Here is a 15,837-nt window from a genome sequence, read left to right as displayed (position 1 = left end):
TCACATTTCAAAAGGATTTTTTTGAAACACCAATGGCTTCCAAGGATCGCAGCCCAAAAGCAGCCTACAGAATACTACACAGATACCTTAATTACTAATGAAAGTTTATTATGTAGTTGCTATTTTTTAAGTCACTAATTCATGACCTAACCAGGGGTCACCACCCCTTTTCTGTACAGGGTCAATGGTATGTATTTCACTGAGTCACAACTCAACTTGCCAACATAAGGAGAAAGCGGCCAGACAGGGAGCGAGGGAACGGGGGTGCCTGGGCCCCAACGTGCTTTCTTTACAAAGACAGTCAGCAGAGTCTGCCGACTCCTGGTCTAACACCATACTCAAACGTAGTCAGGTAGACATAGTTTTTAAATATCAAAATGAAGGTGGACATCCACAGCCTCCACCTTACAGAGGCTGTAAAAGAAAGGAACAGCTGAGGGGGCAGTAGAACGAGAACATTTGAATATACACTGTGAGTGACACAGTGAGACAGACGTTTCCCAGGTGTGATGTCACCGAGTCCGCAGTAAATCTTGGAAGACATTGCTTTGGCCACTTTACAGGAATGGAAACTAAAGATTTCTGACTCCACCACAGTGAGCAATGGCCACGGCGTCTGAAACCAGGCAGGCTCTCTATTCCGCCACCCTGAGGTGGGAGGAGAGGGGAAGGCTCTGGTTTCAGCAGTAAGAATCACCTCCTTGGCTAAAAGGAACAGAAGCAGCTATAAGAAGTAAACCGAACCCTAGAACAAGCGCGTTTGGTCTCCTTCAACACACCTGGAGGCTCAGTGCCTTGACTCTCCGTCCCCTCCTTGCCGGGCTGCCCGACCTGGTAGTAAGCACTATCTGCTCCACGTAAGGTCTCTCTCTTCTGGGAAGAGAGATCAGGGCTTTTCCCTGCTGTCCCTCGGAAGAAGGACAACATCCCAGAAGCCTTTTTGGCTAAAAATAAGAGGTAACATATTAAGTACAGGTCACTGCAGGTGGAAAAATAGAAACTTTCAACTCATTCCTTTGTCAGCAGCAACCATTATATGACGATAATAAATATGCATAAAGCGATATTTTCATTTGCACAGATTATTCCACACGTTTAGGGGTTCTGGGGGCAGTCAAGCACTTATCAGAAACACAGAAGAAGAGGAATGCTCAGAGGGTTATACATCAAAATGTGAGACAGTATACAGAAAGCCTTCAAAAAACATCTTTCCAAAACAGTCACAATATGTTAAACAACACGATCATGTGAGAGCTGAGCTCTTATGGTGTTACAATACACTTAATTAAACTAATACAAATAGTATTACATGCTACAAGGATTCAGAGTTAAAGGTAACATCTTTATATCATTTGTGATCCTACATTTTAACAGCAAAATATAAGATTCTGTTTTTAGCATTTTTTCAAAAAACAAGTAGGACAGGATGGCCAAAAAAATTACTACAGCTTGTTCTAGACTTTTATCCTTAGTTTTGAGCTTCATCATATCATTAACATATATGATTCTAATCTTGTACATTTAAAAATCCACAGCAAACGTCAATCATAAAGTGCTGACTTAGGGCGGCAGACACCATATGGCCTCCTTAAAATCCGTCCCACCTGTTCCTTGCTAACAGAGCTCCAATCCTGTCTGGGGCTGCACCGTGTAGAGGCCAGGGAAGGAGCCACGATGTGCATGAGCTGCCGGGACCAAGCTGCTCACACCCTCTCAGCCTCCTTTGCAGGAGGGGCGGCGTGACACTCAGTTCTAACCCGGGAGACTGAGGGAAGCCTCCGCCTTCCCAGTAAAAGGGAGCAGCTGCAGCTGTACCTCCCTCTTTCTGCCTCAAATGCAGGCATAAGTGGGATGTTTTTGACCATGAGTAAAACTCAAGGGAATCATGAGAAACTATCCTATATCGTCATGACAAAGCTAAGTAGCTGAACGAATGCCAGCAATTGCCCACCTGCAAACGTTGCTGTTCTAGAAAAATAAAGTGTCATGTGTTTAAGCCCAAGTAGTCACTTGAGTTTGTTATTTGTAGTGAATGTATTCCTAACTGACAAAATCAACGAGGCCCGAGTTGAAATCCCAGGCCCCACGGCCTTACAACCTCGAGCAAACTGCTTAATCTGAGTCTTACCTTTCCTTCTGAAAAACAGGCACATGTCAAATAACTCTGACGTCATTATTGTGGGGTTAAAGAAGATAATACGTGAAAAGTTCTTTTCATAATGCCAACAATACTGTAAAAGCAACAAAAAATGTTGCTGTTCTATTTCTTAGGTTGTACACCTTAAAGTCAAAGCTCTAGTGAGGAAGGCAGATCCTGCTTCTTTTTGCATAGACCTATGAGTTTCTAGCAGTTTCAAATTCAATAAACTTAAGGTAAGAATAAAAGAAAAGCAAAATATGCATAAAAGAGGATACACAAAAAGTTTAAAATCCACATTATATTTCAAAGACCAGAAGTAATAAATCCTTGCCAGATGGCATTTCTTATTTAATGTGATTTCTTCTTCAAACCACAGTTACGAACAAAACTAGTAACTCCTGCTCCACCTGTGCCCTTACCTGGCTGCGGCTCTGCCTCGGCCGCCCGGTTGGGGCAGCCTCCACCGAGCTCAGGCGGCCTCCCAGGGCTGCCGCCCTTTGGTCTGCTGTCTGAAGCACTGAAACAAAACGCAAAGGAAAGTTGGTTCTACACTATCCAGACAGAAAATAGCAAGTACTTCTTTCTTACATTAACCTACTCCCCACCTCACCTCTTCCACAATATCAGAAATCTAATTCTAATTTACATAAACACAGGTTAGGACATGGAAGAAAAAGTCTGGAAATGTCTCCTGGACTAAGAAAAGGAGTAGAATGTTAGAAGTATAAAAGTGTACGAAAAAATGCATGAAAGCAGACGCCCTTACAGTATTTTTCCCAAGTCCATCAGAGCAATATTAGCACTTCTAAGTCAAGCAATTACAGAAAATACCCAATTTCATATTTCTCATGCTAGTCACCATGATAAGATATAATTCAGATCAACTTTTATCAGGTTCATAAAGTTGAAAAATCTAGTTGAGTAAGAATAAAAATAATTAGCCTATGACGATTTCTGTCTAAATGTGTAAAATACTGCACATACTAAAAGAACTGGTTTGGGAGGTTTGGTTTTGTTTTTTAAGTATTAGGCTCTTTAATTATTATGGAAAATTCACAAACACCTCAAATTACAAAGTCAAGCAGTATTTTACTAATTTCACAGGTTACTATCTTTTAAATGAACACAGTAAAGAGAACCAAATGTTTGGAAAGCTGAAATCTGTAATATACATTGAACCCCCATGGCAATGATCAGGAAACTGTATCCTAAGGGGCTGTCCCAGGTCTTCTGCGATACTTGAGTTTTGTTCTATCGATCCTTGGCAAAATATGAACGCCACTGTCTGTATCCTAGAAACTCTCATGTTGATGATAAGCTACAGCATAACTGAAGTATGAGCATTTGGAAAATGGTGCCACAGCTACATTAAAATAGACCCACGCAGTCACGGATCACCTGTTGGCTGGGAGCCCTTCTTCGGCACTGTTCCGCAGAGTTGCCTTGGACAATTCCTCTAAGGCATTTCGGTATTCTTTACAACTTAGGGTAGAAATGGGTTGGAAAATATTAAACGGTAAGCTCTTCTTTTAAAAAATCTTACGCTTTAGAATAAGCTTTGCATTACAGAAAAACAATCATTTTAAGTGTCCATAATTAAACAAAGACAGAAATGTTAACTAACAAAAGTCATCAAGTAGCAGCTTCATGAAGGTCAATGTCTTCACAGAGAATAATACAAAACACGTCCCACACACCAACCAGCATCAACACCCCAAACAACGACTGTAAAAGCCGACATACTGACACAGATCAAATGAACAGCTAATTCAAAAGTATGAATCTTGAGGGCTTAGCACGACAGAGAGGAAAGGAACTTGAGAGTGCTTTCCTACTTAAAGGTATTGAACTTTAAGAAAAAAATTTTCTTATGCTGCATTGTACAAAAAATCCAACTCTTGGACTAGTGGTCTGGGAGCCCTGATTTAGATAAATCAGATGTCAGGGAATAAGAGAAGCGTCTTAGGGTCCAAGACATTGAAAAAGGTGACCTCAACTACAACACTAGCTTCCTAATAGTACAAAATACATTCTTGGTCTGGTTGAATTTCTAATCTATCAGTGTGGTACAACTAAGCAATAAAGCAAGAAGCAAATAATATCTTCATAAAAGCCAAAAGGCAAAGATAAAAATTTTATCATATGGAATCTTCTAAAGGAAAAAAATTCCTCATCATCCAAACAGGAAACTTTAAAGTTCCATAAATGCCGAGACATAGAAATCTATCTTGGTTACCGGTATAGATCCAATACCCAGTAAAGCACAGAGTGTAGACGTTCGTGTAGCTGTTGAATAAGTGACCTCCTTATAACCAATATATAAACAGAAAAACTAAAATTTCAATGCCTTCCGATAGAAAAAAATATTTTAAAAAATGAAGCACCTTAGATTCTACTTAAATGAGGTTCCACCAGTGCCATGATACTACCAAGATCAAAGGCTTCGTCCTTTTAGACACGACATATAGATACTTTTAAAGAGGGGTCTTCTTTAAGATGCATGATAAAGGTGGCATGTAAATGGGGTAAGGCATAGGAACAGCATTGCTCTAAGTAGGGAAATGACCTGATACGCGTGGGAAGCAGGAAAGAAGTGAATGAAGAGTACAAAAGATGTATTCAGATTACCATCCGAACTACGTCAATAAGTAAATCGAAGGACAGGACACATGCAATAATACGGAGAATGGCTACAGGGTATAAGGATTATAAACAACTTGCCTAGTCAATTTAGTATTAGGAGCTTGCTTAAAAATCAAATCATCCTCTCATTATTTGGGTAAAGAGTACATTTTCAGATACAGAGAATCTGAAAGATTTCATATTTTTACTTATATTTAATGATTTTACTCCATATGAGACATCTTAACAATAAAGCGATTAATAAATACACATAAAATATAAAGACATAACCACAGGCGAAAAAGCCCCATGAGTGATACCTGAGAGCAAAAGCAATGATGGAGCTGGGCTCCCTCTCACAGACGGCAATGGGCACCCGTTCGTGTTCGTACATTAAGTAGTGTTTATCTGGATCACTGCTCAACATTTTTAAATATATAGATAAGAACAAAATTAGCAGAAAATAACTTATACAAACCACTAACACATTACAAGTAAATCTCAGGACAATTTTAAATTAACTAAATACTGCACAATTATAAAAATACAATTAGACTTGCCATGGTGATCATTTCGTAACGTATACAAACATCGAATCACTACGTGGTACACCTGAAACTAATATAACATTGTACATCAACTATACTGCAATTAAAAAAAAGGAATTAAGTAAACCAAAATGTATGCGGAACCTGAACCAAACAGCAAAGGAAAATATATCAGCAGAAAGCTTCTGAAGGCAATTGAAAATTATGAGAACTAGTCTCAAATCAGAAGGTTCTGGAATAGTCCCTCCAAACAAAGCTTTCCAAATCACCAAGACTTTGGGCCACACTCATCTCAAAAAGGATTTACAATGAATAGCATAACTGTAGTATTTTGTTCTACTATAAGTGTGGAAGAAAAGTCTTCTAGAAATTGCTGAAATATACCAACAATAAATAACACAGCTGCTCTCTCCTGTTATCACACAGAAACTCAATGGTGTGACCTTTTTTTTTTGGTGAGGAAGAGTGTCCCTGAGCTAACATCTGTGCCAATCTTCCTCCATTTTCTATATGGGATGCTGCCACAGCATGGCTGGATGAGCATGTGTAGGTTCATGCCCAGGATCAGAACCTGTGAAGCCCTACCTGCCGAAGCAGAGCGCACTGAACTTAACTACTACGCCACTGGGCCAGCCCCTCAGTGGCATGGCTCCACTTTCAGCCAAATCTTGTTCCCCTGACTTGCACCCTAACCCCCCAAGAGAAGCATTCATTCGTTCATTCATTCATTCATTTAATGGCTATTTACTGAACACGTGACATGCCAGATACACAATAATAAGAAAAACTATTACTAAGCACCTGATGTGTGCGAGCTATCAACAACACAACAGTGCAGAAAACAGGCGTGGCAGAGTTCACAGGAAATCCTACAAATAAATATAACCACTTCTGTGATGGTAAGTGCCATGGGGGAATCAGAGCACACAGCCAAGAGGCCTAATCTGGGTGGGGAAGGGGGCTGGGGGAGGGTCTAGCAAAGTTCTCCTGAGAAAGAACCACAGGCGCTAATGACTAAGAAGAGAGTGGGGGCCAGCCCCGTGGCCAAGCGGGTGAATTCTCACGCTCCACTTTGGAGGCCTAGGGTTTTGCCGGTTGGGATCCTGGGCACGGACATGACACCACTCGTCAAGCCATGCTGAGGCGGCATCCCATATAGCACAACCAGAGGCACTCAACTAGAATATACAACTATTTACTGGGGGCTTTGGGGAGAAAAAGAAGAAAAAAAGAAGATTGGCAACAAATGTTAGCTCAGGTGCCAATCTTTAAAAAAAAAACAAAACAAAGAAGAGAGTGAGGGCATGTGCCAAGGCCTTAAAACAAGAGAGACCATAACCCAGTCAAGAAACAAAGGCATTGGAGTCTGAAGCAGAGAAAACAGGGACCTCATAGGCACTGCCATCACAGTATGTCGGATTCCACACTGAGAGTCTGCTCATTCCTCCCCAGGACCGTGAGGGCTGTGAGCTCCTGAGAGCAGTGATTTTTCCTTACTAACTTTGTTCTACATCCTAGGACACTAGAGCTGGCACTGAGCAGGTTTAAATATTGACTGAATAAATAATACATAAGTCAGTTAAGAACAAAGTCCTCATTAGCAAACGTCCACCTTTGGGCAAACCTGTGCCACTGTAACAAGAGCAGCATCTGATGGCAAACAGGTCAACCAGCAGAAGGAAAACAAACTGTCACAGCCAGCCTCTACGCCTCCCACTCTGAGCAAACCCAGCACAAACAGGATCACACGAACACTTGTAATTCACATCACTGCTAGAAAAGTAGCATGTCCTAGGAAGTTACTGGGCCAGTCACATCCTCCTCCTATACAACCAGCAATGTTTTTATGAGGGATTATGAGATCAAGAGATGGAGCAGTGTATCTTCAAACATACACATATAAACAATTACTTTCACAAATAGTTATCTTAAGCATTAAGCAACATTAGTTGATGCTTTTATCATCCACTCATCTATATAATATTGTTTACATGTTCTACAAATCACACTATACCAAAAGACATCTCTTTTACTATCACAAAGTGTAATTTAGGGTTGAAAAATACATATATACAGTTAAATAAACGTATTTAAATATGTAGAGCAAATCTATAAAGAGAGATTTTGAAATTAAGTGAAAATAAAACCACCCAACAGCCACTGTCTTTCATAACACTTACAAAGGAAACGGAATAGGGTTATAGCTATTTCCTGGAAGCAAATTTGCAAAGATGGCCTTCATGGTTGATTTTTCCTTCACCTGGCTGTCTGTGGATCCCAGAGAATGTCCATCAAACACATCTAGGATGAAAAATACTCTACTTATATGTTAATATTCAGGAGTAAAAAAAGTATAAAATGTCAGTTTTCTTTTTCTTTTTGGAACACAGACATATGTACTCCATAATTACCAATTATGGTTCTGATCTAAGTAAAATGACTACTATGGGCTGAAACAGGAAGCAGTAGTGAAGCATGCACAGCACTGACCCCAAGGGGTTTGCTGTTTTACTCTGTAACATCTCCGGAGCTGACGTCAGCTTAGAGTCAACAGTTTCTCAGGGCTGCAGCAGTGTGATCTAATTGCTGCCTGAGCACGCAGGAACAGCGTGTTGCCATTTCAACCCAATTACAAGCACTGTGGCTATCACATTTGGGTTTCATTGCAATTTAAAAGTCATTTTAAAAGTTTACACCACAATTAAGTGGTTACTGCTTAAACAAAAAGCAAGGAAAGAGAGAAGCAAGGCATAAATTTGCTATTAGTGAATAAAGATTTGTTATTGGAGAAATGGCTGCAAGTTTCCCTCTTTTCTTACCAGACAATGACCGTGTGCTTCACGGGGCTTAAGAAAGTAATATCCCCAGAAAGCACATAAAGAGGAGTAACATTCTGTTACTGAGATATTTCCATGTCGACAGTGCAACTGAAGAAGCGACATGGGAAAAGCTCTATCTGAAAGAGCACTGTGAGTATAAAGTTTTAAAATTCTGAGGGCTGTGAAAGAGTCGCAGGCACTTCTCTTCCTGACAGATGGCAGGGAAAGTGGCGTGAACTGTACCTTCAGAACTGCTGGCTGCATCCGGCTCGGGGGTCGCCCCCCCTGCCTGCTCAGGCAGGACTTCAGGGGGACTGGGCAGCTGGAGATGAGCAGCAGAGGTGGGGCCCTGACTAGAGAGTGTTGTCAAGAAGCGGTCCTCTAAGGAAAAACAAAGTGAGTCATTTAAGACCATTAAGTGCATTTCTACTGAGTAAGTAATGTTTTTAAAATGCCAACTCATATTTCTATTTCACTACCAAAGAATTTTAGCTCTTCAAAAATTACTGAGGCCATTTTAGCGCTTATTTTAGAAATGGATACAAAAATCCAGACGGGTTAGAGGACTTGACCACAATCAGGTCAGAGACAGCACAGAGACGGCAGCCCAGTCTACCTGCGTCCAATATTCTGTGCACGAGACCATAATGCCTCGTTAATGTTAGTCCATTCGACTTAATAGGGAATGAAATTATGACACTATTGGAAAAAAACAACTTGCTTATTCTCAGGGGAAAATTCACTTAATTATAATTTTTAGAAAATGCCAAGAAGTACGAGTTGAGCTCTTGCTCTATAAAGATGGTCTAAGTAAATTTCCCTGCAGATTTTCCAGGATGGCACCAAGTTATTCAATGAAATGCTGTAAAAGACAGCTGAAGTCTAGAAAAGATCTCAGTGACATAAAAATATAAATCAAAGTTTGTAAGATTTTTTGCAGTGAAACCTGGGAGTTGACTTTGGAATGAACAGAACAGAAATTCCATTTCCCCTTTTCTGTTTCTTCTTCCCCTAAGGGCAGCCTTCTCTATTTATTGTGTGTTTCTACACCCTGATAGACTTTACAATAATCCTGTAGAGCTACAAATGCTCTACAGAAAGTGAAAAAAGCCTACGAACAACTGCATCCAAAAATATTCTCAAAATTAGTGGTTAATAAGAACTTATAGACCAAGAAGTGTCTTTAAATCCAACGGCACTGATCACTAGCCTCGAGGACCCACCTTTTTCTCCATTTTGAAGTCCTGGAGAAATATTCCGTGGAGATGCATCCATTGCACTTATCTGTAGAGAAGTAAATACTCTGTTCTTAGGGAAACATTAAAATCACATTTAAAAAATTTCTTAACCCAGTGAATCTTAAACACTTTGGGCTCAGGACTCCAACTTCTTAAGAATTATTAAGACTCTCAGCTTTTGTTTATGTGGGGTCTATCTTCCAATTTTTACCTTACTAAAAATTAAAACTGATAAAGTTTTAGAATACACATTTATTAATTCATTAAAAAATAACAATAAACCATAGGAACATAACTTTTTAAATTAAAAAATAGACATTTTAAAAAAAATTGGTAAAAGTGGCACTGTTTTACACCTTTACAAATACTTCAATGTCTAGCTTAATAGAAGATGGCTAGATTCATCTCCAACTTTGGCAATTAACCTGTTGAGCTGGATTATTATGATTGAAGTAAATAGAGAAGATCTTGTCTCACACCGACGTGAGTTGAAGAGGGGGCTGGTGGAGCCCTTGAAAAGGTCCTGGGCCCCCCGGGGTCTGGCAAGCACACTGAGAACACTGTTCTACATGGTAAGCTCACTTCTCACATTAAAGTTTCTGGAAACGACGTGTGACTAACCACTAGGCCTGGCGATCTGTTACCCACGGGACATTCTCAGTCCCACTGTTCACAGTTAAGGCACGTGTAGAACGACTCCAAGCCCTGTGTACAATCTGATTACAGTCATTTCTTAGATCGCCGCTTACAACACTCTTAGATTTGCTCACCGTCCCAGGCCACCCCACACAGAAGAATGGACCACCACCCATTCCTTCACAATGTTCTCCGCTGCCCTTGTTTTCTCTTCGTAGCCTTTTTTCCATTTGTTTGTAAATGTTTACTAGTTCACTACTCATTGGACAAATGTTCCCTGGGGACAGTGGCCCTGGCTTTGTTCACAAGTGCACACCTTGTACCTAGAACAGACCCTGAGGCACTTGAGAACGAATGAACAGCAAGGCAGCGCGACAGATTTTCAAATCAACGGTCCATCTTTCAGAAAGACGGCCACCTGTGGAATGATTCTGTGTCTACCCTTACAATTAAAGATCTCACATGACTAGCCTTGCAGTGTCCTCAGTGGGACCTAGACAGGCCACGAGCAGTCTGTGCCAGCCACACATGGCCCAGACTACTTGGCACACACGAACACACAAATCCTCCTCAGTAATCTGTATTCTTACTCTCATCTACACTATAAGGAAAAGGGATTCCTGCACAGTTGTTTATGAGACAAAAAGGAAGAATTCATTTATATGTTACAAAATAACACAAGATCTGAGGCACTCGGATCCATCATTCCATGAAAATGCTCTAGTATCTACAAGATACTAGACACTTGACAAAAAGAAAATATTCTCCCAAAAGCCCTCATGATATCAGAATATTAAGCCCTTATAATATAGTGACATTAATTCATCTGAAATATGGTTAGCATGGTAGGCAGAATTCCAAGACGGCCCGCAAGAATCCTGCCCCTGGCAGATACAAACGCCTCCAGTTATTCAATCAAACACTCATCTAGATACTGCTATGAAGGGATTTTGAGAGGTATTCAGGGTTCCAAATCAATTAACCTTACACTAGGGACATTGTCCAGGTGGGCCTGATCTCATCACATGAGACCTTTAAATCTGGGTCTAGAGGTCAGACAGAGAATTCAGAGATTTGAAGCATGAGGAGGACTCGATGCACAGTTGTAGGCTTTGAAGACGGAAGGGGCCACATGGCAAGGAGTGCAGGCAGCCTGCAGGAGTTGAGAATCACCTCTAGACAAGTGGCAGCAACAAACAGGGACCTCAGTCTTCTAACCACTGGGAAGTGAATTCCGCCAACAACCCGGAGGAACTTGGAAGAGGACCTGGAGCCTCAGATTACAGCTCTGACCGAAACTTCCATTTTAGCTGTGAGACTGAGCAGAGAGACTAGCTACACCCCCAACTCACTGTGAGATGACAAATTTGTGTTTTAGCCACAAGTTTGTGATAATTTGTTATGCAACAAGATAAAACTAACACAGTTAGGAAAGGCTAATTAAATCAATGTGTAGAAATAATCCAGTGCAGACCCCTTAAGAAAAGCTTCTCAGGACCTCATGGCGTGGTGGTAGCAGGTCTAACTCCAAGAAAAGCTTCTCAGTTAAGCACAGAGATAAAGAACATCCAAACCACACAGTAAAATAAGTCAGGACTCAACTCTACACTCAGAGCACCGGCGACTTCCCCTTTATGGTGTCTGCTGCCGCCAGTGCACAGCAGCTTTTGATGTGTTTCAGACAAACGAATTATAATACTTTACTTCAGGCTAAGAGAAAAATTAATCCACGTCATGTCTCCTTGAAACTTCACAACTTCAAAATGAAAAATCCTATTTAATATTATTAAACTACTACTTCTAAGTGTCATTAATGAAATTAATTATAATATTTTATCAAAGAAAGCCCAATGACAAAACTACATTTATTACCTTGCTTTCTTCCCCTTGTCTCAGTCTTCCAGGACTTGGAGGAACTGAAGGCCGCTTTCTACCCTTTTCCTGCTGGAAAAGGTCCTGCAACCTACAGTTAAAGGAAAAAAGGAAAAAAATATATATGGTTTGTTTCTAATATCCTGCATAGCGTTTACAAATCTTCTCCTTGCAGCTTTGAAACCACGATAATTAGATTTTCCTATTTTGATTGCAATAGATTTTAAAGTTGTAAATAACTAAGTTTTTGTCTTATTTCTAATCAACCAATCAAGAGCTATTACTGCTATGACTATAGTTATAAAAGAATAGCAAGTTATCATAAGAGACAGCACAACATGATGTAAAAAGCACGGCTTTAGAGACCAACAGACCTGGGCGCAAAGCCCCACTCTGACAGTCACAGCCATACCGCTCGGGCAGATCCCTCAGCTTCTCACAGCCATAGTTCCCCCTCCGTAAAATGACAAGAGCATACTCGCTGTAGGACTCACAAGACCAAACAAAAGAGGGCACTCCGTCCAGGGCTTCCTGAGTGCCTAGCATAGTGCTCCATAAATACACACTACGACAATCTGACTGAACTTCTAAACAAGCATGAAAGGGAAATATTCCTCAAAATAAATATTTAAGTAGAGGTGTAAGATACACATAGTAACAGATTTGAAAGCCCTGACCTAAAAGCCAACAGCCACTCCACGGCACGCTGACTCAGAGATCTTAATCCATAAGCGCACACGCTGTAAGCACTTGAGACAGCACTGAAGGCCATTCTCATTTCTGTTTTATCTTCACAAACTACCTGCAGATTAATATATATATTTTAAAGGATGAAAAGAGATGCGGGGTATAGTGGTAACAGAAAATAAAAGCTTCTACAACTGGAGAGTAAAATGAAACATTCATAATTAACAAAGACATTTAAGTCACAAACATCACGGCAATTCTGTGATCACATTAAAGGGCAGCCGCAGGCAGCCACACCTGTTATTCCAGGCCTGCAGCACTTCACAGAGGCTCTGCTTCTTGGCGATGAGCGACTCCAGGACCGACTGCAGCTGCTGAGGGGTGTCTACCGAGGAAGACAGGAGCCTCGCTTGCATTTTCTCAATCCAGTTCTTGAACTCGCCTTCCTCCATCTATAAAGAACACAAACAACTCCGGCAATCTGAGACCCAGCCCAAAAGCAACTTCTAGTGAGTTAATAGTTAACTTTTGGGTTTCTGTCAAAGAAATAAATTACCTCTTTTTGTGCAAAGATATCTTCCATTTTTTCCTCTCTTGTTTTGCTAAATGTATCAGTTTTCAAAGATGCAAGTCTTTCATCAACAGCAAGATATACTTGTGAAACTCTAACAATATAAACAAAAAGAATATTAAACACTTCAGAAAAGCTGGAATCAAACTGTCTAATCTCACATAAATAGAAAAAAGATGTCACACACAAAACTTTAACTGTAATATGTTTTATCAAATTAAGAATCATATACAATTTTGTAGAACAAAAAGGACCTGACAGGATGTACATCAAAATTTTAACAATTGTTATGTTTGAGAGGGTTTAACTTCTTTTTTAATACTTTTATGTATTAACTATGTTTTTATTTTTTTACATCAGGCATATATAACATACAATTAGAAAAATACACATATATATGTTTTCAAAGAAAGCTAAATGAACAAACTTGCTATTTAACATAGCTGTAGATTACAGACAGTACTAAACAAAAAAGATGATCAAAGAAACTAAAACTTACTTTTGAAAGAAGTCCTTCAGATCTTGAAGAAGGGACACTTTTAATGGGGCCTGACGTTTAATGAATATTTTGGGGAGTGGAACACATACTTCAAGAAGCCGAATGGGAGAATAACTGAGAGAAGAAAATACAAATAATAGTAGAAAAGTGAAAAATATTTTAATATTTTGAGTAGAAGTGTATCATGATGGTCAAGTAAATCCTATGAGACATAAGACATAATAAAGTTTCCATAAAATGGCATTTTAAAAACAATCATAAAAATATTGAAGACAATTTTCAATCATTATAAATATCCTCCCCAGTTTTGGAAGGATTTTGTTTGTTTTTTCACTGCACTGTGATGTCATCATTTATCCCCTGAGGTTGTCCCCAAGTGCTTTAAACACAAAAATGACTCCTCTATGAGTGGAACTGCTTCCCAAAGTGAGCTCAGACACAGGTATTCACACCTTCTCAGTGCCTGAGGACTCCCACCAAGTGCTTCTTCCTCTCCTCCTGAGGGTTTACGCTGTCTAGTAAACACCCTATCCCACCCAAGTCCCGGGTTCACGGTTAAAGAAGGAAATAGGGTCCAATGAGAAATATTTCCTGAGGGTCTATTATGTATGAGATGCTGTTTTAGGTGCTGAGGATACAGCACTAAACAAGGGCCAAAATTCCTGCCCTCATGACTCAGGAATACAAGATTAGGGCAATAAACAAAATAAATAAATACCTAAGTGCTAAGGAGAAAAATAAGGCAGGAAAGGGAAGCAGAGAGCACCAGGGGTGAGAGGGAGGCTGGGTGGGTGACATCGTAGCAGAGATCTGCAGGAAGTAAGGACAAGCAGGCCACAATCGGGGAGCAGGCACCTCAGAGAAGAGCAGCCTGCCTCCATAACCGAGGCCCAGGGAGGAAGCCAGTTAGGCTGCAGCAGGGTGAGCGAGGGGAGCAGAGGGGCACTGAGCAGCCAGAGCATGTGGGAGCTCACAGGCCCATAAATGGACTCCAGCTTTCACGCAGGGTGAAAGAGAGACCCTGGAGGGTCCAGCTCCTTGGGAGTGGCTGTGATTCTCAATGAACGGGCTCATTCCAACTGCTGTGCTGAGGACAGGCTGCAGGGCAAGGCTGCAGAGGAGACTGGTTGAGGCTCTGCAATAATCTGGTGGAAGCTAACAAGGCTCCATCTGGGGACATGGTGGGGTGGAGGCAGTGAGAAGTGTACAGATTCTGGATGTATTCTGAAGGCAGAGCCTAACAGCTTTCTCAAATCATTTCATACCACAGTGTAACTAACTACCCATTCTTTGAACTAGGGATCTTAGCTCTATCCAGAATATCCGACTATCCTTATGCTAGTTGATGTCTTAGTAAAAATTCTGACAAACTTTCAGATGCAAAAGCAGTGGTTAACACCTGCAGCAGCAGATCCACTAGCTCATATCATGACCCCAACACTCACTAGCTCTCTCAGTGAGATATAAGGTCTCTCTACGTGAGGGTAATAATAATACCTATTTCTTAGGGTAAGGATTAGATAAAACAGTAACACTGAAAGCTCTTAGCAGAGTATGGCCCTCTGCATTTGCACGGGTCAGGGTGGGGAACAACACACACCAACATTAATTCAATCAAGTACAGAGCCTTCCAGGGGGTCTGTGACTGTCCCAGGTCGCTCTGACGCCTCACCTAAAAGATGCCACCATCTGGTTATAGGAGAAGTACTGGTGATAATCATGGTGGATGGAGTGGCCACACGGCTCAGCATTGGCTCTACGGGTGTACTGGTGCCCATAAAACCGAAGTTCAAGGTATTTGGCAAATGACATGGACCAGGACTCATTGGAAAGAGCAACAACTGGTGTTACCTGAAATTCAGCATAAATCGTTTGTTACCTAATCACATTTTTTTTGAGAATCTCTTTTTGAAAAAACAATGCGTTTTTTTTTCTAGTATAAATCTAATATATTATGACCACAGAAAATTGGAAAAGGAAAGGTTGGAAGGTGGTGGAAAAGGGTGGCTGAGAGAGCAGTATCACTAGCAATCGCACCACCGTCAACATGCTCGTGAGTTTACTTTCTCTCCATACACGAAAACACACAGCATAGCCAGTGTGTTTGTCAATAAAAATGCCTTCCTGTAATTAGTTTCACAACTTTTTATTTTTACTTAGCAATATACCACAAATACTTCCCCACACAAAACATTCTTGTACAAC

General features: G+C 40.7%; 1 protein-coding gene across 41 annotated transcripts in view; it reads right to left on the bottom strand.

Moving 5' to 3' along the window:
- PIKFYVE (phosphoinositide kinase, FYVE-type zinc finger containing) overlaps positions 1 to 15,837 on the bottom strand; it is a 76,889-nt gene that overhangs the window by 10,058 nt on the left and 50,994 nt on the right. For 33 of the 41 annotated variants that reach the window (XM_070242192.1, XM_070242200.1, XM_070242211.1 and 30 more), the window contains 12 exons: positions 15,305 to 15,483; positions 13,633 to 13,746; positions 13,119 to 13,227; positions 12,860 to 13,014; positions 11,876 to 11,966; positions 9,353 to 9,413; positions 8,373 to 8,510; positions 7,491 to 7,611; positions 5,083 to 5,178; positions 3,539 to 3,622; positions 2,560 to 2,657; positions 780 to 944 (listed from right to left, as the gene is read on the bottom strand). In XM_070242192.1, coding sequence (XP_070098293.1) covers positions 780 to 944; positions 2,560 to 2,657; positions 3,539 to 3,622; positions 5,083 to 5,178; positions 7,491 to 7,611; positions 8,373 to 8,510; positions 9,353 to 9,413; positions 11,876 to 11,966; positions 12,860 to 13,014; positions 13,119 to 13,227; positions 13,633 to 13,746; positions 15,305 to 15,483 — 1,411 coding nt within the window. The remainder of the gene's footprint in view (positions 1 to 779; positions 945 to 2,559; positions 2,658 to 3,538; positions 3,623 to 5,082; positions 5,179 to 7,490; positions 7,612 to 8,372; positions 8,511 to 9,352; positions 9,414 to 11,875; positions 11,967 to 12,859; positions 13,015 to 13,118; positions 13,228 to 13,632; positions 13,747 to 15,304; positions 15,484 to 15,837) is intronic. The other 8 variants (XM_070242208.1, XM_023622526.2, XM_070242199.1 and 5 more) reach the window with 1 other exon arrangement.

The sequence above is a fragment of the Equus caballus genome, chromosome 18, assembly GCF_041296265.1.
Source record: "Equus caballus isolate H_3958 breed thoroughbred chromosome 18, TB-T2T, whole genome shotgun sequence".
NCBI classification, from domain to species: Eukaryota; Metazoa; Chordata; class Mammalia; order Perissodactyla; family Equidae; genus Equus; species Equus caballus.
Note: the sequence above shows the minus strand (reverse complement) of the source record. Positions and strands in the feature narration are given on the sequence as shown.